This window comes from Martes martes, assembly GCF_963455335.1.
Source record: "Martes martes genome assembly, chromosome: 13".
Taxonomy (NCBI): domain Eukaryota; kingdom Metazoa; phylum Chordata; class Mammalia; order Carnivora; family Mustelidae; genus Martes; species Martes martes.
This window is the reverse complement of record NC_137901.1, coordinates 86948540-86975919: the sequence shown is the minus strand read 5'-3', so window position 1 is coordinate 86975919 and position 27380 is coordinate 86948540. Positions and strand designations below refer to the sequence as shown.

Genomic DNA, 27380 nt, shown 5'->3' with positions numbered 1-27380 from the left:
TTTTGGTTAAATCTAATGGAATATTGCACACTAAAATGATATCGTAGAAAGATATTTCATAATGAAAGTTCAGTTGAAAAATGTTTTGAAATAGTGAATTTGATTCTGTTTTTATTTTTCTTCTTAATGATGTGGGTTATCTACACAAAAACCCCAGGAAAGAGGAACTGGTTATTTTTACTCCTCTGTCTTCTAAGTATTTTATCATGAATGTGTGATCCTTTTATTATTTTTTTATTTTAATTTTTTATAAAGATTTTATTTGAGAGCAAGCAGGCAAGAGAGAGCATGAGCCAGGGAGCCCATCTTGGGGCTCCATCCAGGGACCTGAGCTGAAGGCGGCCACTTAACTGACTGAGCCACTCAGGCTCCCCTCGGGTCATCCTTTTATTTTTTTATTTTTATTTATTTTTATTTTTTAAGGATTTTTATTTATTTATTTGACAGACAGAGATCACAAGTAGGCAGAGAGGCAGGCAGGAAGGGGGGGGGGAAGCAGCAGGCTCCCCGCTGAGCAGAGAGCCCGATGTGGGGCTCGATCCCAGGACCCTGAGATCATGACCTGAGCCGAAGGCAGAGGCTTTAACCCACTGAGCCACCCAGGTGCTCCGGGTGATCCTTTTATAATTAAAGTTGTTAAAGAGGAATTTTAAAGTTTTATTTAAGGACACCATTGGAGTTAAGACTGAATAAAGTATCTAAAATGATAAATTTATATTCCAGGCGCTATTTATTTAACTGTAATACTGCTTTTTTATTTATTTATTTGAAGATTTTATTTATTTATTTGACAGAGATCACAAGCAGGTGGGGGGGGCGGGGAAGCAGGCTCCCTGCTGAGCAGGGAGCCCGATGTGGGGCTCGGTCCTAGGACCCTGAGATCACGACCTGAGCCGAAGGCAGAGGCTTAACCCACTGAGCCCCCCAGGCGCACCATGTACTGCTTATTTAAAAATAGCAGTTGTTACATTGATTCTTTGTGAAATCTCTTGTTTCTTGCAAGAAACTCCTCCAGTGTATTCCCTCCTTTTTAACTTAGACATTCTTGTCAGAAGAAAGTTGCTTGACATACACCTAAGTGGGGTAAGGCACTGACCCATTTCTTCTGGTGACGGTGACGTGTGTGAAGTGCCTCTGGGCTCCTCTTGGTCTGTCCTCAGTCCAGCAGAGGCTGAGAGTCACCTTCTCGCCATCGGTCCCATTGCCTTTGCTGAGATCTTCACACCCTGCAAGCAGCAGGGGACTGGGGCTGTTAGGGCGCTGAGCGCAGCATTTATTCTGAATGGTTGAGACCCTGATTCACATTGTTTAAAGAGACAATATAAATAAGAGGAAAAGTGTAAAAAACACAGCTCTGTAATTGGAATGTTTCTGCCTGCTCCTTTGCTAAAAGAAAGGTCAGTTTGGTGGTAATCAGAGAACCAGTGAACCTGATGTAGAATTCTGACGCAACTTCTCCTGTGATTTCCCCTTAGGAAGCCTTGGAAGATCGTTTGGAAAGGATTAATCGAGAACTGGGCTCAGTTCGAATGACATTAAAGAAATTTCATGTGTTGCGCACCTCTGCAAATCTCTGAGATTTGTAGCCATTAAATTTTGAGACGTTTTTGTTTGCACTAACGTATAATTATGCACTCAGAAAAGGCAAACTATTTTGTACTGTTTATAAGCCTTCAAATAGTAGTTTTACAATCATGCTAGTCTTTACACTTGCTGTTTTATACTTCAAATGGCCACATATTTTCAAGATATTTTTGTTATGCTCAGGAATCTCTTGTATATTTTACTATTTAAAAAGTATTATTTTTAATAGTGTAAGTCTCCAGTTTATATCACTAGTAAGGAAATGTAAACAGGGGAGGCAGCTTGTTTCTAAACAAATAGTGTTATCCTTTTACAATTAACTTTGCACACTAATTTTATATACTTGTCCTACATTGTGAATATGATTCTTTTTTAAAAAAATAAATGCTTAAGAATAGCTTCCATAATAGACCAATACATGCTGAATGCAAAAAAAAAAAAAAAAGAATGAGGCATACCCTGGATTTTAGTTGTGTTGAGATTTTTTTTTTCTTAATGGTAATGCAGTTCCTGTTAGGAACAAGTTTTAGAGTGATTATTACAATAGTAATAATGGAACTATTGGAAGTAATGGAATATTGGAAAGCTTTGGAAACTGTGAATAACTCATTTTGTTTCCCTTGAACTTTTTTGTCTGTAAGGAAAGAAAAATGAGCGCTGTTATTCTCTAATGTTGTCATATATATAGTACTTTCCAGAAAACGGTGAGCCATCGGGGGAGCCAGAGCTTTCTGCCCAGCATTCCGAGTGAAACCGTGTCCCTCCCATGGCCATAAGGTGTTGATGGATCAAGCTTTGAGGAAAGACCACCACCCAGCAAGGGTTCAGAGTGGCCCTGGTTTCCGCCATCAGAGCCACCCAGCGGATGTTTTCAACCCCGCTGCCCCCCACCACCCCTGCCAAAAAAAAAAAAAAAAAACCCCTCCAGCCATGGCAGGGGCTGTCAGGATGCTAGGTTTAGATTAGAGTCCCCTCCCCTTAATGTGCACAGGCAGGGAATGTGTGTAGATGGCGCGTTGGGCCTTTCCTTGGGCCTTGCTGGGGAGCTGCGGCTCACGACCTTGGCAGTGGCACTGGGGCAGGAGGCTCTGATCAGCAGCACCAGCAGGTGTGTGTTCTGACCTCGGGTCAAGTCTGGGCTGCTCCACTGCCCACATATCCGTGTACATGTTCATAAATAGACTCATTCTAAACTTTTAGAATTGATTGCCACCGATGATGCTCAGGTTTTAAAGTTTGGTTTTCTTTTGAACTTTTTCTTCTTATGTGACTCTTAGCAGCTTGTAGTTATAATGAGCCAAGCCAAGCATCACTCCACTAGGGTTTGTGTATGCCTTTGAGCAGGGATCTCAAACTGCACCCTTCACCAAAGCTTACCTGGCTGAGCTCTGGGCCTGTTGCCCCAGTGGGCTCCCTTCTCAGCTTCCTGGGTGGTCCTCCGTCAGGAGGGGCCATCTGACACCTGCCTCTTCTGTTCCTATCCGTGAATCGAACCTTTGCTCCCATCTCCTGCCAACAGTCGAAGACCTTGGGCTAATCACAATTATTCATCAACAGAATAAGTGCCTTTATTCATAGTACTTTTTTCTAACCTTTTTTTTTTTAAGTCAACTAGTTAAAGAATAAGTTAATTTTAATCAAGCTCCAGTACTGCTGTGTCAAGACCTAGTAAAGGGATTGACTTTACTGATGGTTATTACCTTTGTGTTCCTATATGTGACATTAGGCTCTAATTTGAAAATTATTAGGATATTCCTTGTTCCCTCCTTTTATCATGAAGTCCACTACCTTCTCAAGAATAGGAAATTGCCATTTCAGAAGTTTTATCTTGTGAAGGAGTTATCTTCTTAGTAGTCTCTATTGGCTTATTCCAAAAAAGATCTGAAACCCCGTCAAAACCTCTTCTGTGCCTCTCAGAAAACATGTGCTTTGATTTTTGAAATGTATAATAAATTGTATCAGTCACTTATTTAAACATTAAAAAAAAACCCTTTTTCTTCATAGCTGTGAAGAGGAGAACCAAGGATAATCCTCTCAGCCATCTTTCCCTTTCTCGTGCTTAATTTACAAACACAGAACGCTCCACTTAAAAGCAACTCAACCCTAGGAGTGGCGATGTTAGGAAGTTGCGGGTGTCCCTGGGAGGTGAATTGCTTGGTTCCCGACTGGGGCTGAGCTGCTGGAGAGTAACAGCCTGAGAGCACCTTCCACTTCGGGGAAGTGTCTCTTTTAATGCAAATAGAGTTTACTCACTCTTTTCCCGTGGTTCTGCCCCTTTCCTCTCCTTTCCGGAGCCCCGAGGCATAGTACCAGTAGGGGTGGCTAAGGGTAGAGCTGCTGGGCGGCACAGGGAGAGCAGGGCGGACCTGGGTCACCACCAGCCTCAGGCCTGCCCGCCTCAGTCGCAAGAGATAAGATGAAGCGATAAGCTTCCTTCCATTTTAAAGGAGATTATGTAAAGCCCCTGGTGCTTCCTAACTTTTCAACAAAAGTACACATTTCAGATTCATTCTGAGTTAATCAGGGCTTTGAAGTAGTGATTTAGGACTTTTTAAATAGGAAAGTAGGTTGTGCCCCCAGCAGTTTATTTAAAAATTGCCTTGGGTTGGTTGACGTTTCTGTTAGGTGGTCTAAGATGATCTCTCCACCTTTTTGCAAAAAAAAAAAAAAAAAAAAAAAAAGATTTCTTGGGGTTCATATGATCTTCCTGGCGTGAGGTGTTTATTTTTTGACTATTAAAACTGGTAACCTGTTGGGTAGAAGTTCAGAAGCATCTTAAATAGGTGATCTGGGGGTTATTTGATGTAAACATAGGTTATTTTCCTTAAAAAAAAAAAAAAGAAAGAAAAGGTTTTGTCCATGTAACCAAAATAATGGCTCCTTTGAATGTCCCATAATTAGAGGTCCAAGGTGGTGGCCTCTAAAGGCAGGACCGCAGGAAGGCCGGTCTGCGCTCGGCATCAGAGGGGCCATATGAAGAAGGGTTGTTTTTAGAGTTTGGTTCCCCTTCTTAACTCTGAAAACTCAGGCGCTTTGCTGAATGCTCTTTAAATTTGAATTGTGCCCTTACATATGTAGTAAAATTAGACATTTTTGTCATTTCAATTTTTATCTCAAAAGCAATTTTCATTGCATTTTAATGTGTCACTTGTGCTGCGAGTCTTTAAGAAGCTTTAAAACATAAGTGCATACCTAGCACCCTTCACGAGTCCTACGGGTAAATCATGTTTACCCGTCACGAGAGTGCGTGGTCATGAGATGTACAGGCCTGATTAAACCAATTATATTGCACACATTCTGCAGGAGATGATAATTTTTTGCCAAGAGTTCTGTGGCAGTTTGATAATACGTTAAACTACATCAGTATCTTAGGACCTGTGTTACAAAGCCTTCTCCTTCTGACTTATATTTTATTTCAGTAGATGCCTCTCAAATAGGAGGAATCAAGCCATAAATTTGCATTTGCTGGACATGACGCACCACCTCATGGCTGTGACTCCAGACTTCAAAGATAATCGCTTTATTCACAATTGCACTGTAACAGTGACCAAAACAATGTGAAACACTTGCTTCCTCCAGTGCTGCTGATGGTCAGGCAGAGACAAGTGCTTGCTGCAGTTTTTTTTAAATCTAGGCAAGTATTGGAGTCATGGAATTGTAAGCTCTGTGAGAGCAGGGACCATCATGTCTTCTTGCGTACAGGCACTCAATAAATACTTGTGGATATGAACTGCCTTGTGATATTAGTGTATTTATTCCTACCGGGTTACTGGGGGAGCTGCTTTTTGATGAAGGCCTCCCAAGTTTTGAGTGCAATCATGGCAAGGTTGCAGTGGTATCACCCAGGGGCTCAATTCGGGGTGGTGGACAGGCAAAGAGCCTCCCTCTTGATATCTCTGTATGCTCCGGAAACCATTCTCAGTGGGACTTAAGGCACCTCTGGGTGGAGGGAAGAAGGTGAGGGTCTCGTATTTGTTGGGTCACCTTCACTGGTCTCAGAGTGATCGCCCTAAGATGGTAAGGCAGGTATTTTGAGAGCTGTGTAATGATGGCTTTCCTGGCCTCCTCTCCAATTCTAAGTCACCGCAGGGTTGAGCAGCCTCTGGTGGTTTTGCCCGGACTTTATCCGAACAGTCTGGGGCTGCTTTAATTACAGCGCTTGTCCTTCCAGGGGAAAGCGCTCCTTTCGCCCATAGAAGGTGATACTTGGGGACAGGTAAGCTAGGTTTTAGGTGTGGCCCATTTGGTTCCATTACTTCAGACCTTGGCAAAAAGGCCGTTCCCGCTCAATGTAACTACACACTTAACGATTCGTTGTCAATTTTACCCAGTACCCTCTTGGTCGTCTTGTTCCTGACTGGAGAGTCCGGTCGGGAGGGACCATCAAGATGAATCTATTTCTGATCCTCTTCCAGGTCCTTTTTGAGGTCGGGGACTAGAGCTTCACACATCCCTTCGGTTATTACCGCTCCCGCTACTTCTGATGACCAAGGGGCATTTTCATCCCTGGTGCCCAAAGCGAACGTATTCGGTACTGGGCAGAGAACCCACTGCCAGCCGCACACCTGGTCTCTGGCATTTAGGTTTGGGCCTCATGAAGTCGTACGCGGTTTGTTCCCCTAGCTCTGTCGGCTTACTCCCTAACTTGGTTTTTCAGAAAGCTACTTAAGTGACGATGGCCGCAAGCCTACTCGTCCCCTTCCGCGAGGGCACTTGGCTCCTCTAGCGCGGTTTCAAGGCCCGCGGGGTCCGAGGAGCCGAGGCCCCCCACGCCCCCCATCCCCCGGGCGGGGGAGCGCGAGCCCCGGCCGCGGAGGGGAGACAGCGAGCCGGCCCGAAGTTCGCCGGCGTTCTTCCGGCAGAGCCCAGCCCTCGGGGCGGGCGGGGGCGGCCCCTCGCCGGGACTCGCCGCCGCTCCTCGCGCGGCCTGACGGAGGCGCAGGCCCGCCGCCGAGTGGGGGAATGCGAGGCGGGCCCGGCGCGCACGGGCAGCAGCGGCCGCTGGGGCGCGCGGGGCACGGCGGCGGCGCGGCGTAGAGCTGTCCAGCCCGTCCGCGGGCGCGCCCGGCCCCGCGCCCCGCCGGCCGCCGCCTCCTCGTCCGCCTCGACCGCCGCGGCCCGGCGCGCAACGCGCACACCCGCGGGGCCAGCACGTGCGCGCCCGCCGCCCGCGCCGACGGCCGGGGAGCATGCCCGCGGGGGCCCGGCCGCTCGCCCGGGGCCAGCTGGCGGCGGCGGCGCGCGGAGCCGCGGGGCGCAGCCGGCCGGGTCGGGGCCGCGGGGCCCGCGCCTCCCCGGCGGCGTGAGGCGGCGGCGGCGGCCCAGCGCGGCCGAAGAGGACGGAGCCGCGGCCGCGCAGAGCGGGGTGAGTGTGTCCGCGGTCCCGGCCGGAAGGCGGCGCGGCCGGGACCCTCCCCGGGGCCGCCAGCGGGCCCGGGAGAGCCGGGCGCGGGGCGGCGACCCCGGCCGGGCGGCGACCCCGGAGGCCCCGGCCCCGCCGGCCCGCGCGCCCGGGAGGGAGGGAGGAAGGGTGGGGGGTGGGTGGGGGAAGTGGGAGACCCGGGCCCGGCCGCCCCGCGCGGGGAGGAGGGTGTGGCGCGCGCCGGGACCCCTACCTCAGGAAGTCGCCCCGGAGCCCGCCCCCCCCCCCCGGGAGACCCGCCGGCCCTCCGGAGTCGGGCCCCAAATGCTAATTTCCCAATTTCCGTCAGTGGCGGCCGGGGCACGGAGGACTCCCCTCCCCCAGTGACAAGTGTCACCGCGGTCAAGGGGCAGGTGTGTGTGCGGTGCTGGGCCTGTCCGGTCCGGCCCGCGCTCCTGAGGAAGGGCCCGGGAAAGGGCCGGGAGGAAGTGGTGGGCACAGCCCTCTGTCCAGCCTGCTACCGTTTCCCGCCTGCAGCCGGACATCCCTCCAGCCCTGGCCGTGGCTGGGTGGGTTGTCTAGGGCCTAAGCCTGGGGTGTGGCCCTCCGATAGGGGCCAGAACTTAGAAGAAGGTGCTCCAGGTGCCCCTCGGGCTGGGGGAAGATCTGGCCCATCTCCATCCTGAGAGTCTCCCTTTGCTGTTGTAACCTGAGGCGCCCGCTGTCTTAGGGCAGGCAGCTTCCCCTTCCACTCTGCCCCTCATCCTTTCTTATCAGGGGCAGAGCTGATGGCTGTTTGGGGGCGAAGGGGGACACTTCCTCCTCCTCCGTAATGTGCAAATACCACCCCCCCAAGAAACCCCAAATCAACATTCTAAGTAAACAATGTGCTTGCTAAGCAAATGTCATTTCAAGGCAAGTCCTCTAGCTTTGTCCCCTTTCAGCAGACCTGCTGCCCCTATATAGAAATTCTAGATTCCTCATTCTACACTCCTCTCCCTACCTCTGACGCAGGAGCTGGGGCGCTTCTGCAAAGTCTCAGGCTTGCCCACGTCCCCCTCTCCAGAATCGGGGTTCTCTAAAGGACACCTCGAGCATCTTTCTGGGTCCGCTACCGGCTCTCACCCCAGTCCTCGCCTGGGAGTCACTGGAGCTGATAGGACAGGGCCCTCCCCGTCCTTCCTCTGGACCTGAGCTAGCACCAAGGCCCCCAGTGCGACTGTCTCTGCTCCAAAGTGTCACAGCACTTTAATGTCTCTCGTGTGGCTCTTATCGCTGTCTGCCTTATTTTACAGTTACTTTTTGTGCCTGCTTTTTATCTCCCCTGCTGGCTTGTGAGATCCTGGAGGAGAGGCGTGGAGTTTGATTTGTCCCCAGTCCCCCGCCCTGGCTCAGCACTGTGGGCACAGTCCCCGGCTAGATGGGAGTCAAAACCCCCTCCCCAGCTTGCCTCGGGGCCCCAGCTCGCCTCCGGGGCCCCAGCTCATCTGGCTCCTGGACTTTTGCAGTTAAATTATCTTTCCTCTCTTAGGAGTCTGTGTGTCCTGATGGGAAGAGATTCCCCAGCCCTCTCGCTTTGGGTTAGGTAGCATTGTTTTTCTTGCAGGGAGTGACTTGCCAAATGACGAGGACAGTGTATACTTTGCTGTTCTCTGGGTAGTGAGTGTGGAATGGCCCTTCTCTCTGGCCTCCCACAGCTCACGGTGTGTGGCAGGCAGCCGGGTAGAGAACTGGACTACCCAGGTGGAGGCTCCGGGCCTGGCTGCCCTTCCGTGTCTGCGCACGCTTAACTAAGTCACTTGGTTTCTACTGGTCTGGCTTGGTCCTTAATGAATCTGAGAAAATTCCTCTGCACGGTACAGGTCCCTCAGGATCTGGGCCCTGCCTCCTCTCCTCTCTCTTATCAACTTTCTATTATCAGAACCCAGGCTTGTCCCCACAGGCCTTCCCAGGGAAGGTTGATCACCTTTACCCTTGTGCTACCCTGATGGGACGCACCACGTGGGCCGGCAGGCACCTGTTTACAGGCGGCCCCCAACCTCCTACTTAGGCTGAGCGTCTGGGGGAGCGGTGCTGGAGTGCTTTTCTCTGTATCCCCAAGGCCTGGCTCATGGTAGGCTCTCAGGAAAATGTTGGGTGAATGGCGAGGGGTCAGCTCCGATGACGCCAAGAGTCCTCACCCCAAGTTGACTCTTGTACATTCTCTCTCGGGGGATCCAACTTTCCTCTCTCTCTGAGGCCAATATTAAAACCAAGCAGACGTTCTCCTCGCCATGCCATCTGGTTACGTCTTTCCAACTTGGTCTCTGAGAAGAACCAGTCATGGAGAATGTGCACTGACACATAAAGATTAGAAGAGGAAACTTCTGGTCCTTCAAGATCATTGCCTTGGTGCTTTTGAAAAAGATGCCGTGGGCCTTGTGCTCTGGACGGAAGGACTCTGAGCATCTGGCTCCTGGGGCCTCCGCGCTGGGCAGGGGCCATGGTCAGAGTCTACAGTCACGCGCTCGCTCGCCACTTCTCAGCCGTGCCAACAGGAGATGCGCTCCTTTGCAGACGGCCATCGGGAGGCCAGCTTCACGGGATCCCCCGCCGCCGGGCGCGGTCTTCGCGTCGCTTCTCCATAGCTCCTTCCCTTGATGTTCGCTCGGCTTTTACTGGGGACCCGGGGATGTTATTAAAGGGAGCTGTGGCCGATCTACGTTTGGTTTGCTCTGAAGCGGTCACAGAGGGCATCACTCCCTCTGTTCAAGGCTTCCAGCGGAGCGTCGCATGAAAAATTTCTCTTCCGGTTTAGGGCCAGGCATCCTTGGCCTCGCCTGCGGGAGACTAGGTCGCTGTACTGCCAACCACGAGAACGAACGGGGAGAGAAAACCTGCATTGTGTGTCTACTCTGTGCACGTGTTCTTCCCCTGTTTTCTCAGAGAAAGAAACTGAAACACAGGGAGATCCACGGATTTGCCCAAAGGCTCTCGATTTGTACCCCGTTCTGCCCGAGTCTCCCCTTGCCCCTCGCACTGTCTTTCTGAGTGATTATGGTTACCTTTTTTTTTTCCCTAAAGATTTTATTTATTTATTGGACAGAGAGAGGCACAGCGAGAGAGGGAACACAAGCAGGGGGAGTGGCAGAGGGAGAACCAGGCTTCCCGCCGAGCAGGGAGCCTGATGGGCTGGATCCCAGGGCCCTGAGATCATGACCCGAGCGGAAGGCAGACACTTAATGACTGAGCCTCCCAGGCGCCCCATGATTATGGTTACCTTTTCTTCTTGGCTTCCAGAACGCTTGATACACAATACAGTGTTCTGTTGAGTAACTATATTCACTGAGCCTTCTGGTCAGCATGTTATTTTCCTATTTCCTTTGTGCGTGCTTACGTGTGTGTGTGTGTGTGTGTGTGTGTGTAGATCCCTCTCTATTCTTTTTTAAAAAAAATATTTATTTATTTTGTTTTAGAGAGATAGCATGCACAAGTGATGGGGCGTAGGAGCAGAAGGACAGGGAGAGAGTCTCAAGCCAGATGCAGGGCTCGATCTCACGACCCTGAGATCATGACCTGAGCTGAAACCAAGAGCTGGCCGCTTAACCGACTGAGCCACCCGGGTGCTCCTCTGTCTGTATTCTTTATAAGTCATCACAAAAGGCTTCTGGAAATCAGGATAGATAAGTGAGTTAAATGCAATAAGTAACATTGTACGTAAAACTTAGGCCAGCTCACGGTGTGGTTAGGGAGAGGTACCCCCTAGTTAACACAGGTTGTGTGTGATAGGTGTCACCTAAACGGCAGGCATAGGGGCACCCGGCGGGCTCCGTCGGTATAGTATGTGACTTGATCTCGCGGTTGTAGGTTTGAGGATCACGTTGGGTGTAGAGATTACTCAAAAATAAAATCTTAAAAAAAAATATTTAAGTGGCAGGCAGTGTTCAGAGGAGGAGACGCCCTTTCTGGGTAAGGAAGTCAGGGCTGACTTCCTGGAAGAGGTGGAATTTGAACAGGCCTTGAAGAATCGGTTGAGTTTTGATGGCTACAGCCCCTGTAAACATGTGTGGGGTTTATAGGGTCTAATCACAAAGGGCCCCACCAGAAAAGTTCTGGTGTGAAGGGAGGGGATTGGTCTGAAGGGTAAAGTGTGGGGTCTGGTGATGCCTTTTTCCATTGTCTCCAGCCCTGGCAGAGTGCTTGAGAACACGGGAATTGGAAGGGTTGCACCGTGGTAAAGACTAGAAGCTGAGGCCGGTAGCAGAGAAGCGACTTGCCCAGGACCCCGCTTTCAGCCTGGAACCCAGGTCCCCAATTACCAGTTCAGTGCTCGCTCTTGACGCCAGCAAGGAGGACGGCAGCAGCCTTGCGCGTTGGCCCGTTTCTCCCCTAAAACGGGTATAAGGGTACAGATTCCCTCACCCCTTGCCCAGCAAACACCATGACAAACCCAGACTCCAGCTTTATGGCCGACGACGTAAAGAGCGCAGTTGGAGAGGGGAGCTGGCATTTGCTTTCATTACTCATATGAGCAACTGCCCTTGCCAGAGGACGGCAAGAAAATTAACCAACAGGCTGGGTTCTGGCAACAGACACGTCCAAAACCCAAGCCATAGCCTCGGAGAGGAGCACAGAGAAAGCAATTTCCCATCTTCTCCTGCTGAAGTCCCTCACCCTTCGCAAAGCTTTCCCGTTGTGGGCCGGGGGTCAGGAGTCGGGGTGCAGGGGAAAGGCAGAGTCACCAAAACAGCAGCAGGGCTCGGGGGAGTCTCAGAGCCTTGGGACAGGCAGGGTGTGGATGTGTCCCCTTCCAGCCGTGGAGCGATAGCCCTGCTGAGTAAAAGACCTCCAGGGAGGATATATGGTCCGGCACGTGCGCACACAGCCCAGGCTCCCTGGTCCCAGCCCTTCTGTCTCTGCAGCGCCACCAGCACCACCTCAGCGAGCACAAAACCACCAGCCCAGGGGACGGCCCGGCTTAGGTTCCTGCGTGCCTCTGCTCACACGTTTGTTCGCCGATCAATACCTAACCCCATTTTATGTTTCCATTTGAAGATGCCGTATTTCACAGATGCTGTTATCCATTAACACTAAACTCAGCCACCGCCGGCTGTCACTCACACCTGAACAAGGCTTATCTCGCTCAGGTATTTCCTCCGGGAGGTGTGGTCCTGCCCAGAAACGGGAGTGTGCTCCGGCACTAGGCCCAGGGCCCCTTCCGAGGGTGAGATGGCCAACACACGAGGACAAACGTGTGAAAAATGTGGCATTGCACGGATCCCAAAAAAAGGATGCTTGTTTTTGGTCTGAGGGCTGAGAGCAGAAGGCAGAGCATCTCCTCGTTCAGCCTCGGCTGGGATCACACACATTGGGGGACTCAAAATTTGTTGCCACCCTGCACGTGTTGGCAAATGACCGCGTAAGCCCCATGAAGATTACTTGTAGCGAGTAAGGAGTTTGTAAATACGGAATCCGCGGATAATGAGGACCAACTTGTATGGGCAAAGCATGTCTACGACGGCCTGTTTGAGTGTGAGCGCCGCGGCATTCCTCAGAGATAAGGACGGACTGTTGCCCAAATTTTACAGAGGGCGGAGGGGGGTGCACAGAGAGGTATCCTAACCAGCTCCAGCTTGCACAGGCCAAGGTTTGCACCCACCCCCGCTTCGGCCCCCCGGCTTGGCTCTTCCTCATTTGTGGCCGTACTTGCAGTCAGATTCTTGTCCCCTCATGTCTCCCCCCACCCGCTGCAGGGACCTCATGGGCTATCTCTGTCATCGCGTCTGTCCCCGTGGTCTCCCTGGCATCTAGTGCAGGGCACCTCAGGGGTGCTCAGTACAGATGGGGGACTGGAGGCTGGGGCTGTGGGTTCCGGGCTCTGCTGTCTCAGGCACCAGAGAAAGGAAGAGTCCTTGGCATCGGTCCCCTCCCTTGGCCCCCCTGTGCCCTCTTCCAGAAGGGCACCCACCTCACCTTGCCACAGGCCTGCTGGCCACACGCACATACACCCACACACAGAGGGAGGGTCAGTGAGCCCACGTGGGTCCCTGTAACTGCTCTTTGCTGAGAGGAGCTGAGGGCAGTCCTTCACCCAAATGAACGATCCACTTAGGGAGGGGTTTCAGGCCAACGTGGGGCTTCCTGTGGCCTCCCGTCCCGGCCTTCTTACTCCTGGGAACCTTTCCAAAAGCGTTTTGCCCCGGTTCCCCGTTAAGAGCTGGAACGTAGGTAATTCAGATGACCACTCGTTCTTCCCTCCGAGGCTCTGTTTCCCCTTGCAGAGGTGGTTCCTGGTGATGGACAGAATTTTCTCTTTTGGCAGCTGGGGGCTTTCCTCCTCGGCCTCCGTAGGGTCTGGCTGACTCATCGGCGGGGCTGTGGAGCCCGGTGCCAGCTCTTTCCCCCACTGCTGGCCTGCCAGGACTGAGTCAGGCTCTGCAGCCTGCTGGGCTTACCTGGCCTCGTGCCGCCAAAGGATCCAGCCCCCGCTGGGGGGCTCACGGGGCAGCGGGGTGCTGTGTCACGCCAGTGGAGGGCTGCGGGGCCAGCTCTCTGGTGGGGGAGGGTACTCCCAGCTGTCTTCCCCTCATGCCCCTGCTGTCTCTGCAGTCCTTTGAAACGCCACCTCTCAAAGGGGGCATGGGGGTGAGAGTGTGTTGGGACAGAATAAGGAGACCATTCCCGCTTTCGGTGGAGAACAGCTCCCCCGGGCACAGCCAAGAGGCGGGGCTTCCCAGTAGGTCTGAGAGCTCGGTTAAGGGCAGGTTAGCCCTAGAGAGTCCCCTCCCCTCCTCTGTCCTACTGGAGGGCCCATTAATTGCTTTGCTTTTCTTGGCAATTTGTAAGAGCTGACTTTTCACTTGTGTTTTCATGAGAGGGGAAGGAAAAAAAAACAACCCAAACATTTTCTGCAATGACAATTTTCCCCTCTTGGGTAATCACAATGGAAAAAAAGCATTTAAGGCCTTTGGAAACCACACATAAGTGCGGCTCAACGAGGGAGGGGGTGGGGGGGGAGCATTCATCAGGGACGGCCAGACATGGAGGCAATTCGGCGGCTCCCGCGTAGGGAAACAGTCGTTTCGCGTGTATTTTGGGTTCGCTGGCCGCAGCGTATTTCAATCAGTCCGCCAGTGTTGTGCATCTGACAGGCCAAACGTTTATTGTGGTTGAACCATCTGGGAGGTGGGAGGCCTGCAGCCTTCCCCAGGGGCAGCCGGTAACTACTTGTTTAAAGGAAATTTGCTCGATGTGTTCAAGAACCCACCGCTAAAACACCATTAATAACAGAAGCCTCAGGAGTTCTGAAAGCACGCACGCTCGTTTAGCCATCCACCGGACGTGCCTCGCCCAAGACCTCATTTTTTCCTCTGCGTCGGTGACATTTTCCAACACAGTGAAGCAAAGTTCTGAAGTGGCCCCTTTAATTGGTCCAGAGCCCGGTGTGTATGAACCCAGTGCAGAGAGGAGCTCATTAATTTGTAGCTGGATGCCGTGCCGCCTGTGTCTTTGCTGCGGGAGTAGCGTTGAACAGATCCCTGCATTAGTATGCAGCATGAGCTCCCGTACTGCACTGTGAGAGAGAACGCTAGCTTTATTTCAGTTCCCAGCCTTCGGTGACTCACTGTGGCATCGCGAGTCCACGGGAACCACTGCTGGCCCGCTCCGACCGTCCTGCTCTGCTTGGGCGCCGTGGTTTACAGCCCCAGTTTTCTTTCTTACCTCTGTGATTTCCCCTGGCTGAAGGTCTCTTTTCCGAGGAATGTTCTGCCTGACTCTCCAGCAGGGGGGAAACTAGGAATTCAGAATATTATGGATCGAGCGGGGCAAGCCGGAAAGAGCCCTGGAAAAAACCAAGTCCAAGGCTTTGACCTTTCCACGGGGAGGAATGACTTTCCATTTCCCTGAAACCTTAAGATCCTGGGGCTGGGCGTGGAGCACAGTGGAGACTCAAGGACACGGTGGTGAATGGAGCCTGGCTCATAAATTCTGGGCCATCCGGTTCCCTCACGTTTGTCCTGGTGATCGGGTCGCTGCAGGACTGGGGTTCAGAGAGTGTGGGCTAGTAACGGCATGTGTCTCATACCCAGCTAGGTTGGCCTTTCATTACGGACTTTTCTAGATACCGGGATTCCTGCTCCAGGAGAAGGCGGCTCTTCTCTCTGGAAACCATAAGGGGAATCCCTGGTCTGGCCCAGCGGCTCCTCAGGTGGAGGGATGGTGGCTTGTGTGCCTTTGAATCCCTAGTGCCCAGCACAGTGGCTGGTGATGACTCAGGGCCGGATGACCATGTTGGGAGAGGTCAGAGGTGAAGGGCCGTCTCTCATTTATCCACCTTTTTATAACACCCTCTGATGCACAGAGTGTTTCTGCCTGATGTGCTTCATTTGACCTCTTGTAAGTGCTGCTGTGCCCATTTTATAGGTGAGGAAACCGAGGCTCAGAAGGGTCATGGTTTGGCACCCAGTGCTTTCTCCCGCTGTGTTTCACGCATGGGGGCACTGTAGCTCAGCGAGGTCGTGATTCGCGCCAACCACAGAGGAAGCACCCTCTTGACCCAGCGTGGTCCCGACCCCTCACACTCGTGTTCCGTCCCGCCATCACACACCCGTGCGGTGGTGTTCCGTCCCATCGGCATTTCCTGATCCGGTTCAGGCTCGACAGTGCACGATACTTCTCAGTTTGGGTTTGTATGAGTTTTTCTTGCTGCTTTTCTTTTTTTCCCCCCAGAGGGGAAAACAGAATCCCTTTTCTGTTGGTTCTGCAGCTCTTGCTTTTCCAAGAGGCCAAAGGGCTCCCAAACTTAGAGCAGATTCCCCGAGACGGGGTTGTGTGCTCTGGGGTTGCGGCTCTCTCTGGACGCGGTGCTGCAGCCGGTTTCCGGCCCGTTGTCCAGTCTGCCAGCTGTGCACCTGGGAGGCTCACGATCGGAGACACGAAGTGGGGCCTAGGGCCGCTGGCTGGGTCTGGGGCCTTTTATTCCCCCCTGAACTGGGTATAGCTTCCCTCCCAGGGGTGAGTGATGGCTGGTCCGTCCCTGTGGCGAGGGGAGGGGGAAGGCAGTTTTTGAAAGGGCACCATTCAGCCCGAGCCTCCAGAGTGAGCTTGTCCAGAATGGGGAGGCCCCGCTCACCACCCACTCTGGGTTCTCATCTGGGGCTGGGTCTGCTTGGTCTGCGTCTGTCCCCTCCTCCGGCCTGACATCCTTGGTGTCTCAGGGCTCCTGCAGGCAGGGGAGCTGAAGGCCTGTGGCCCTGGGCCGAGAGGAGCAGGTGGTTTAGGTGGGCCTCTGGCTCGGGTCAGGGTCCCTTCAGCAAGCGTTACAGGGTTGCTTTACCCAGAGGTCTAGAGGTGTACGTCCAGAGAGATGGGCTTGGGTCCTTGGTCCAGACGGAGATCATCCCTGGAGCTCCTCACGCTGCATACGTCACCCCCTGGATGACTGTCACCTTGAGACGGCCCCCAGGCCAGGTGACGCAGCCACCAGTGGGGCTCTCAAGGGCAGGGGCCAAGTTATCCCTCTTTGGCTTCCTTGGAGTGCCTTTTCCTGTTGTGAACTTGGAGAAAGGGGTTCGCGAAATCTCTGAATGCAAGGAGACTTGGGGAAGGTGGCTGCTTGCCTGACTGTCCAGATTGGGGCTCAGGACAACCCAGCAGGATTCCCAGCCTCTGGCTGTGCTCAGACCTGGACACAGGGGGAAAAGGGGTGTTCCAGCCTGTGCAGCACCCGGGAACCAGGGAGCAGGCAGGAAGGGCTGCTCGATATCCTTTCCTTTCTGCAAATTGAAGTGAAATTCACAGAACATAAGATGAACCGTTTTTGAAGTAGACAGTTCAGTATTGGATAATCCCTTCACAGTGACATGTGAACACCACCGCTGTCCACTTCCAGAACATTCTCATCACCCCAGAAGGAAACACCCATTAGCAACCACTCCCCACCCCTCCCCCAGCACCTGTCTGCCCCTCATCTCCTTTCCATCTCTATGGATTTTCCTATTCTGGGCGTCCCACAGAGAGGGAGTCGCACAACGTGCAACTTTATACGTCCGGCTTCTTTCACAGAAACAGGACACTTTTGAGGTTCATCCACGTTGAAGCAGGGGTCCGGGCCTCATTCCTTTTTGTGTGGGTGGTGGCACACACCCCATCAAATTCACCACCCGAGCCAGTTTTGAGTGTCCAGTTTGGTGGCAGGAAGCACTCAGCTGTCGTGCGACGCTGCCCCTGTCTGTCTCCGGACTGTGCTCAGCTCCCGCCAAGTGAGACCCTGTCCCCACGAAACACGGACACCCTCTCCGCCGCCTCCAGCCCCTGGCGGCCACCGGGCCACTTCCTGTGTCTGTGAGCAGGGCTCTGCTGGGTGCCTTGTGTCCGCGGAATCCCGGTGTTTGTCCTCCTGGGACCGACTGACTTCACCGAACATGATGCCCTAGAGGTCCAGCCCTGTTGTAGGTTGTAGTTTGTGACCGAACTGCGTTGTGTTTTTTTAATTTATTCATTTGTGAGAGAGAGAGAGACAGAGAACATGAGCAGGGGGAGGGGCAGAAGGAGGGGGGAAGCAGACTCCCCACCAAGCTGGCAGCCTGATGCGGGGCTCCGTCCCAGGACCCTGGGATCATGACCTGAGCCGAGGGCAGACGCTTAACGAACTGAGCCACCCAGGAGCCCCTGCATTTTTTTTTTTTCCGTTTTGGCTGAATCATACTCAGCTGTATGGTCGGGTTGTATTTTGCTTATCCACTCATCTGTCGATGGACGCTTGGGCTGTTTCCGGGCCAGTGAGTTGCTGACTGTGGATGGGACAGTGAAACAGCCAGCCAGACTCAGAGGGCCTGGGGGTCTGGAGGCAGGAGCTGTACCCTTTCCGAGGGGCGTGGTCTTTGATGGTTGCCCCTTTCTGCGCCTGGGTTTCTGTCTCCATCCAGTGGGGTGGAGACGCTCCCGTGCAGGGATGCCGTGGGGCTGCAGCGACTGGACGTGTATGTGTGTCGGAGGGTGGCTGGCACACTGAGTCGCCGTCTTCCGCCCAGGGACGTGAGGCCTGGTGGTACCTGGCCTTCTGCCCACCTGGGCTCCCCTGTGACTCCCACTTGCTAGAAGTTCCTCTCCCTCACCGAGGTTCCAATGCCAGCCCCAGGAGAAGGTGGTGGCCGTGTGTCCTGCCTCTTGGTGGCCTTCAGAGCACTTGTTGATGCCTGCTGATGGCAGTAGGCGACACACGGCCTCCTGAAGCACTGTCCCCTGGGTCCCTCCTTCAGTGCCCCAGGAAATCAAAGCCAGAGGGATGACATCGGCAGCCTCTTGGGGTGGCTGAGTCAGAGCAGAAAGCCAGCCTGGAATTCACTAAGTCACACTTGCCTTCATTAGGCTAATTAACTTTCGATGTGAATTAGCTTTATGAGCTGATTTCGGAAATCCATTACCATCCCGGGGCCAGCTTGGTGAGCAGAGGTGCCTCAGAAGCTGTGCCGTACATTTCCATATCCGCCAATTAGGCGTGCTTAATTATTAACCTAGGGCTGGGTGGCTAATGAGGGCTTGCATTCAGCATGCTTTGTTTGAGAACTCTAAGGCTTTTAAAAATTAACCATAATATAGTTAAAATCGTCCTAGGAATCCTAAGTTGTGACCCATGTTGCCGGTGACTTGGAATGTAAACTGAGGTAGGGGGGTGATTTGTGGAAGTTCACGTGAATGGAGAGTGGGGGGGCGTTCCATGTGTACACTGCTGGCTGAGGGCTCATGGGGGGGTTCACTGGCTAGGCCACCCACAGAATTACCGCCTCCCAGGTGCCCGGGTGACTGAGTTCTCCAGGCACCTCTTCTGACAGCCCTCTGCCGTTAGCCCCGCTGCACAGAGGAGAGCACAGGCCCGGAGGGGAACGGGACTGCCCTGCGGCTGCGCAGCTCGGAGACTCAAAGCCGGGCGTTCCGGCCCCGAGACTCTGGGCTCAACTGCCCCTTGAGATGGTTTACCCCACTGTGGACACACTTGGGAGTTAAGTAGGCTTTTGAGAGCCCACCCGGGAACCTAAGCATTGTGTAAACTTTCTTTTCTTCTTCTTCTTCTTTTTTAAGTGGACGAGCTTGTCCCAGGGTGCACTTGGAGAAGAAACACTTCTTACTTCCAAGGCTTAATTGGAACCTCCCAAGGCTGCGGTGACAAGAGTCCTTGTTTGTGCCGGAACGCATGTGCCCGGGGGCGGGGCGCTCCTTGCTGGCTGGCCGGTGCTCAGCGCAGGGAGCCCATGTGTCTGGGACCCTGTGGGTGACAGGCTCGTCCAGCTCTTCCAGGGGCGTCACGGACAGTGATCTGTGTTACCAGGGACCCGGCTCTGCTGTCCCCTGTCTTCACTGCCTTTCCTTGCTGCTTAGGTGTTGGTCGCCGAGGGGCACCGAGCTTTGGCAGGCCCCCACGCAGCTGGAGCCGAACAGATGGGGGTTTCAGGAGGTAGAGGTTTTATTTTTAGCCCCACAGCCTCTGTCACTATGGAGATACCAAGCTGGGGACCCACAAGGCTCCATGCTTCTCCTGCCAGTGAGGGGAGAGGGTCCTATATCCTTCCTGGAACTTGGTTCCCTGGGCAGCCTTGGCTTCTCCAAGACCTCAGTCTGTGTGTGTGTGCTTGTGTGTGTGTGTGAGAGAGAGAGACAGACAGACAGACAGACAGGCAGATGCTGCTACTGCTGCTCACAGTGAGGAAGGATGTGCTCCAGGGCCCACCCGGCGTGGGCCAGTATCCACAGCCACCCGTGTTTGGGTGGATGGCAACAGGAGACCCGAGGCTCCACATGCCCTATGCTGTGTGACCTTGGGCAGGTTGCTCCCTCTCCCTGGGCTTTCTGCTTCCTCACCTGACGGGTTGGGAATCTGGTGACGTAATCGATTGGGGCAAACGTTGCAGCTACAGTGAGGTTTGAATGCCATGAGTGTGAGAGTGTGTGTGTGTGTGTGCATGTGTGCGTGAGCATGTCCAGTCAGTGTGACACCAAGGTCACCCTCCGTAGATGATCTAGCATTTTTCCTGCTCCTTCATCTTGTTCCTTTTCCCCGTCATTTGGCTTCTCCATTCGAAGGTGGAGAAAGAGGAGGTTGGAGGGAAAAGCATTTGGTCCTTTCCGTACATTATCATAAAAGCTGTATTGAGGGAGGTTGAAACCAACCCCTCACCCACGACCGATGTGCCGTCCGCAGAGTTGATGAAAATACTCTCTTCTGTTCCGGGGCGAATATGCCGCCTTGCCTCTGGTGGAAAGGGACACTTGTTGCGGTAGCTCCGTCACTATGGTGGTCGTAAGCGAGCTGCTGAGGGGCTGAAGCTTTGGTCCAGAGTCGCGCAGCGGGTGGCACTGGAGCTGAGACTAGTCTCCCTCGACTCTGCAAGCAGCACCCTCTCCGCGGCTCCACACGGGACCGCGGGGGTCAAGTGGGCACATGCCCCGCTTTTCAGAATCCTCCTTTTCAGATCTCAGGCTTGGCTATTATCCAAAAATCGGAAATTATGAGCGTTGATGAGGGTATGGGGAGATGCAAAGCCTTGTGCACGCTGGTCGGTGAGTGACACGGGCACCTGCTGCAGCCAACAGCCTGGCGGTTCCTGAAACGGTGAGACAGTTGCCCCGGGACTCAGCGGTTCCAGCACTGAGAGCGGGGACCTGAACAGGTGTTTGTACCATGTTCCTGGCCTCACTGTTCACAGCCAGAAGGTGGGAACACGCCAGCCGTCCATCAGCCAATATGGGGACAAACGTGGATCTCCAGCCAGTGGAATATCACTCGGCCATAAAAAAGGAGGGGAGGGCGCCCGGGTGGCTCAGTTGAACAGCCACCTCCTGATTTCGGCTCAGGCCATGATCTCAGGGTCATGGGATCGGCCCTGCTTTGGGCTCCGCGCTCAGCCCAGAGTCTGCTTGAGAGTCTCTCCCTCTGCTTTCTCGCGCTCTCAAGTAAATCAATCTTTTAAAAAAAAATTATTTATTTGACAGAGAGAGACACAGCAAGAGAGGGAACACAAGCAGGGGGGAGTGGGAGAGGGAGAAGCAGGCTTCCCATGGAGCAGGAGCCCGATGCAGAGCTCGATCCCAAGACCCTGGGATCATGACCTGAGCTGAAGGCAGACGCTTAACCGACTGAGCCATCCAGGTGCTCCTAAAGAAATCTTAAAAAAAAAGGGGGGGGGATTTCTGACACATGCTACAATGTGGGTGAAGCTCAGAAGTATTAAGGTGGGTGAGAGGAACCCCACAAAAGAACAGTATTGTGCGATTCTACTTGTACGCGGAGCCCAGAGTGGGTGCATTCACAGAGGCCGGAAGTAGAATGGTGGTGACCGGGGTCTGGGGGAGGAGCTAGTGTTTAGTGGGTACAGAGCTTCTGTCTGTGACGATGAAAATGTTCTGGAAATCGTGGTGGTGGTTGCACACCACTGAATTGTCCTGAGTGGTGCACTTAAAAACGATTAAAATGGCGGGGGGAAAAAAAAACAAGAACAACCCTGATCAGGCTTGTCTTGGCATCTCAGGTGAGACTTGGGCTGGATCCCACCTTGCTTTTACTTTCAGGGAGCACTGAGCTTCTCCCCAGCCAAGGCCTCCCAGCTCAGTGGCAAGCCTGTGCACTGGTCCTGCTCTCTGGGGAGGGCGTTCCTGGCAGTTAACGGCCAAGCCTGGTCCCCGTGTGTGCATGACATCCGTCTCTATGGAACACTTGTGCACCTGACGTCGGGCATGTCCTTTTATGGCTCTGCTTGCTCTCAATGAGTGGAAAGATAAATACCTTTTCAGAGAGCAGATGCCATCTGCCCAGGGTCCCTGGCGTCCACAGCTGCAGAGCGAGTGGGAGCCGGCTGCGCCGAGGGCAGGTGCAGCTGCAACCCCCGGGGGAGTGAGGCGGGGGGTGCAGAGGAATGGGACCCCGCCCGTGGTGGAGGCCCCGTGCAGACAGCATGGGAGTGTGGCCCTGCCACGGACCTGCCGGGAGCACCAAGTGGGTCACCGGCTCTCACCCGGCTTCTGTTGGCTCACCTGCCTTTTGGGTGGTTGTGAGATTTCAAGGAGAATGTGTGCCTCGCACGGTGCCTGGTGCCTCACAGAGCTTGGCGAGCCTGTGATTCACCCTTGCTGTGACCTGCAGAGGTGCCAGGATCCTGGGTCTCTACCAGGGAGAGGTCACAGGCTTCCCAGAGTTTGGAGGTGCTGCAGAGGCGTGGCTGGCTGGGAGGGTGAGGCCTGTGCATTGGACAGAGGGAGCAATGTGATTGGATGGGTTCCAGGCCACACCAAACTCCCCCTGTGCCTCTTGGAGCCTCCTGCTGTAGGCAAAGCCCAGGGCTTCTCTGTCTTTGTAGCTGAATCCTGGGGTTGTGTAAGGTGCACCATGGGGCTTGAAACACAGAAACTTGAGGTCAGAAGGCCACATGTAGGGTGTAGGCAGCATTGGCTCCTTCTGGAGGCCCTGGAGGAGAATCTGGTTCAGGCCTCGCTCCTAGCTGCTGGTGGCGGCCAGCCATCCTTGGTGTGGCTTGACTCGCAGACACAGGACTACCGTCTCCACTTCTGTCTCCATGTGGCTATCCTCCCTCTCTGTGTGTATCTCTGGCTGTCTTCTTGTGAGGACACCAGGGTCAGGGCCCCCCTCGTCCAGTGTGACCTCATGTTAACTAAGGTATCTGTAAAGATCCTATTTCCAAATAAGGTCACATTTTGAGGTTCCAAGAAGAACATGGATTTTGGGGGGCACACCTTCGACCCAGGCTAGTCTTCATACTGGTTGAAGGAATGAGTGAATGACCAGGGAAAGCCCTTCAGATGTGTCTGCTCAGTTGTGTTGGTACAGAAGGTAGGGATATCCCTGTTGACCTGGGTGTGTGAGAGGGTGGCTCCAGGATCACCCCATTCTCCCCAGCATACCCTCCGGCCACTCACCTCTACACCCTGAGTTGGGCACCCTGGCCGCCTCCTGACTTAGGCCCCCTCCTAGGTAGCAACAAGAAGGATGTTTAGTACAGGGAAAGTCATGCACACCGGGGGTTCTCTGCTTCCTTTCTGCCCAAGATCTCAAAGCTTTCTTTGTTTCTCTCCCCTCCCCTTGGAGCCAAGAAAGGCTGCAGGGGTGGCCTGTGGCCTTGGGCAAATCCGCTGTCCTCTTTGAACCTGTTTCCGCCTGCAGTTGAAGGAGGCTGAGCTGGGTGCCTCTGAAGGGTTCTTTCGCTCTGTGATCATTTCTGTTCTACTGCGGAGGAAATTCCGGGCTAGGAAGGCATGCCTTTGGGCTCCCCAGGCGGCAGGACCCATTTCCAGATGTTCCCGAGTCTTCTCTGCCACCTCCTGTGGGAAGCCCTCTGTGATTCACCCAATTCACTTGTGGTTCCTGCGGTCCTCACTGTGCCCTGTGCGTGACACATGAAATCACAGACACTAGCCTGCTGTTCAGATGGTGTGCAGTTGCATGTGTGTGTGCGTGCGTGTGCGTGTGTGTGCGTGCATATTATACCGGGTTATGGACCAGTCTCAGAAACATAAGCCGATGATTCTTTACTAGGAGATGTGCTAAGAGCAGAAAGAGGAAAACCCTACTTCGTTGCTTTCAATAGAGTCCAGAAAAGCATTTGATAAAGTTCAACATCCATTCCTCTTAATAACCTAGAGACTGAGGGATAGACACGAGATCACAGTGTGACAAAGGACATCTCCAACCAGTAGCAACATACTCCTTAATAACGAAACACTGTGGCAGCATCTTGCAAAGTGTGTTCGAGGGGCACAGGACGCTATCGCAGACTGTGTCATGACAGTGTCTAGAAGCCGCTGCTGGGAGAGGCGTCCCGCTGAGACACGCTCACCCCCTGCCATCGGTATTGAACATCTCGGTAGACGGACGCCAGGCCAACGGGCTGGGAAAAGGAAATGGAGCAGAACTCCTGGAAAGGAGCTTGGAGAATTAATGTTTTGAAATGGGTACAGTGCTCCCCTTAGGTTTTCGTAGTGGACGCACTGAAAGGAATTAGAAGTAGTGAGACAGCGTGGCGGCCAAGCCCCAGAGTAGGTACGCAGCTGCCATCGCTTTCCTAGGTGCCAGAGGTCACAGATGGGAAGATTGATGGGAAGAAGCACTTTAGGCCCTGGCTCGGGTGTCCACACCCTGGTTAGAAAGAAGAGTAACGGTCAGGCCGTCTCAGGCGGCTCCTGCCTCTGCTTTGCCTCCCTGGAGCCCAGAATCCCAGGAGGATGGTAGGGACAGTGATGCAGTGCAGAGCCTTCCAGATCTCTGCCGGGGTCAGGTCGAGGCTGTTCCATGGGGCCGAGCTTCCCATCCAGTGTTGGGGTGGTGGAGGGTGTGGCCTGGAGTCAGGACCCCGGGGTTCCAAGTCTGGTGTTCCCACTTTGTGTCTGGGGGATTTAGGTTGAGCTCCCTGGAGCTGAATTTCCTTGTTGGTGACAGAGGGACCCCAGCGCCATCCTTGCCCACTTCTGGGGAATCTCTGAGAATGTCTTGAGCATGTCATTTGCATGTCATTCGGCCCTTGTTACAAAGGCTGGAGGCCATTGTCTTAGGCTCAGCACCCATCCTGGGCCAGGGACACAACGTGTGGAAAGAGGACCTCAATATGTTCTCAAAGATGGGCCCTTAGGGTCACCTGGTCCCCTTGTCCCACGTCCCCACCTGGCCATCCCCAGGGTGGCTGGTGAGCAGAGTCTGGGAGTCGGAAGCCCTGTGAGAAGCCAGAGCACAGACGAGGCCACACGTGGTCATTCGGAGGAGGTCACCTCATGAGCTTCGGGGCCAAGGAGGTCTTCCCATGGCCCGGTAATGCTCCCGCTCTTTCTCGAAGTCCCTTCTTGCCTCCCTTTGCTGAACGGGGGACATTAGGTATAATTCAGTCTCTGAGGGATGGCTGACTCGCTCTCAGGCCGGCCCCACGAGGACGCAGGTGGAGCTCGGCCTCGGAAGCAGGACTGCTCAGAGGGACGGGCCGGGCCGTGGCTCCACCAGCTCCCACTAATTCCTTGTTAGGTCGCCTTCCCTTTGGCCGCTCTCTTTTCCTTTTCTCACCTCGGTGTGGTTTTCTGCTGTTAATTTTTTGCCTTAGTTTAGCCATGGTGGTCATACGAGCCCCTGTGGGGCCAGTGTAACTTTCTAAAGACTGAAGTTCTTGGGTTCTGTGACAGCTTTGTCCTGGCAGCCCGGTGGCCTTGCGCTGCTGGTCAGCCAGCTTCTAAAGGGTCAAGGTTGCTGCCCGCTGGCGGACGGGGTCGTGGAGGTTAATAGGGCAAGAGTTCCCAAGCTGGGTTTGCACCAGTCCCTGGGGAGCTTTTAAAAAGTGTTATTGCCTCCCTGGGAACTGATGGCTTTTTGATCTACTTTCTGATTCTTTGGGAGTATGTGGTTCATGCAATTAAAAGGTAGACTGGAATATGGTCTGAAAAATATTTTAAAATCATTTGGACCACCTGTTATTTTCTTTGCATTCTGCTGTATCAAAAGAAATGATAAATGTTGGCTTTTAAAAATATATAGTTACTAAACTTTAAATTTTAAAAAACTCTCATTTAATAAACTTCCCTTTAAAAAAAAATTAGTTTAAGTCATCTCTATACCCAGTGTGGGGCTTGAACTCACAACCCTGAGATCAAGAGTCTCAAACTCTTTCAAATGGACCAGCCAGATACCCTCTTTTTTTTTTTTTTTAAGATTTTATTTATTTATTCATGAGAGACAGGGAGAGAGAGAGAGAGAAACGGAGGCAGAGGGAGAGGCAGGATCTCTGCTGGGCAGGGAGCCCGCTGTAGGACTTGATCCCAGGACCCGGGAATCATGACCTGAGCTGAAGGCAGATGCTCCTGAGTCGCCCAGGTGCCCATCAGATGCCCTCTTGTCCAGTAAACTTCTAACAGCAACTTAGCCGTGGTGTGTTTCGTGCTGTCCGTGGTGTGTATCATCCTCTAATGAGTCTGCTTTTCTACCAAGATAATCAATTATCAACCATGGTGTTTCCACTCTCTTCCTTTCCTAACAACTCAAGACTCACAGCTTTCTAGTCTTCAGAGAACATTTATAATTTTTCAAAAGCTTTTCTTCACTATTCTTTCACTTAATCATCTACTTATTTTTTCATTTATTACAAAAATTACAAAACACACACACAAAATTGTACGTGACGTTTTGCCAGGCACTAGCCGCATTTTAAAAATAAATTAGGTAAGTTTTTTGATTTATGAGAACTTAAAACTCATCGGTTATGGGGCACCTGGGTGGCTCAGTGGGTTAAGCCTCTGCCTTCGGCTCAGGTCATGTTCTCAGGGTCCTGGGATCGAGCCCCGCATCAGTCTCTCTGCTCCGCAGGGAGCCTGCTCCCCCCTCTCTCTCTGCCTGCCTCTCTGCCTACTTGTGATCTCTGTCTGTCAAATAAATAAATAAAATCTTTAAAAAAAAATCCACTCATCGGTTATGATGAAATAGTAAAAGAGAGGACGGAACGGCTGGCCGGCTCAGTCAGTCAACTCAAGATTGTGAGTTTGAGCCCCACATTGGGCGTACCGGTTAGTTAAAAATAAAATTAAAACAAAATAGAGGATAAAGGCCGTACTCGATATGAAAACCATTGTTTGGATTCGCAAAGACCTTACACTTGGTACCAAGCTGGCGTGTTTGTAGTCTGGTCCACCGTTTCCCTGTTCTGGTCCCCAGGGGTGACTCCCCTTGCTACGTCTTGTGCATGTGTGTACTCTTTTGGGAAGATTCTCTGCATAGACGAATATACATTGCTTCGGAAAAAAACCCCCACAAATGGCTGCCTACCGCTGGGCTCCTGCTGTTTTGACTTAACAGTTGGTAAATTGTGACATTGGTCCTCTGTTGGCTGACTCAGCTTGCCCAGGCCTTTTTTTTTTTTTTAAGTTTCTGTTTTTTTTTTAAATTAGATTTTATTTATTTGACAGAGAGAGAGGGAGAGATCACAAGTAGGCAGAGAGGCAGGCAGAGAGAGGGGGGGAGCAGGCTCCCTGCAGAGCAGAGAGCCCAATGCGGGGCTCGATCCCAGGACCCTGAGATCACGACCTGAGCCAAAGGCAGAGGCTTAACCCACTGAGCCACCCAGGTGCCCTTGCCCAGGCCTTTTGAACGATGGGCTTTGTGGAGGAATCATCGTTAGTTAAATCCGTTTCACGGAGTTTTGTTTTGTATTGGCAGAGGCCGCCGCCGCAGCGAGTCTCCGAGCTGGTACGGACGGAGGTATTCACGCAAACACCCTCTCCTGTGCGCGCAGCACATTCGCAGAAGTTGAGCTGCTAGGTCGAGGGGTGTTTTCCTTGTTTCCCATAGCTGCTGCTAGAGTGCTGTCCATAAGGGTGGTACCGATTTACACTCCCACTTACAATGTGTGAGTGCGAGGCGGTGGTTTTTAACCTCAAAACCCCAGGCAAGGAAGAGCTTTTAAGTAAAATGAAAATCTGG

The 27380-nt window shown here is 53.0% G+C and overlaps 2 protein-coding genes across 16 annotated transcripts in view; both read left to right on the top strand.

The window, feature by feature from the left end:
* MPHOSPH9 (M-phase phosphoprotein 9) overlaps positions 1-2013 on the top strand; it is a gene marked incomplete at its 5' end in the record, with an annotated part of 60957 nt that extends 58944 nt beyond the window's left edge. For all 4 annotated transcript variants that reach the window (XM_080821923.1, XM_080821922.1, XM_080821920.1 and 1 more), the window contains one exon: positions 1476-2013. In XM_080821923.1, the coding sequence (XP_080678049.1) occupies positions 1476-1577 (102 nt within the window). In that variant the 3' untranslated portion in view covers positions 1578-2013. The remainder of the gene's footprint in view (positions 1-1475) is intronic.
* Positions 2014-6812: 4799 nt separating this feature from the next.
* PITPNM2 (phosphatidylinositol transfer protein membrane associated 2) overlaps positions 6813-27380 on the top strand; it is a 132916-nt gene continuing 112348 nt past the window's right edge. For all 12 annotated transcript variants that reach the window (XM_080821344.1, XM_080821347.1, XM_080821354.1 and 9 more), the window contains exon 1: positions 6813-6949. The gene's annotated coding sequence lies outside the window, so the exon portion shown is untranslated. The remainder of the gene's footprint in view (positions 6950-27380) is intronic.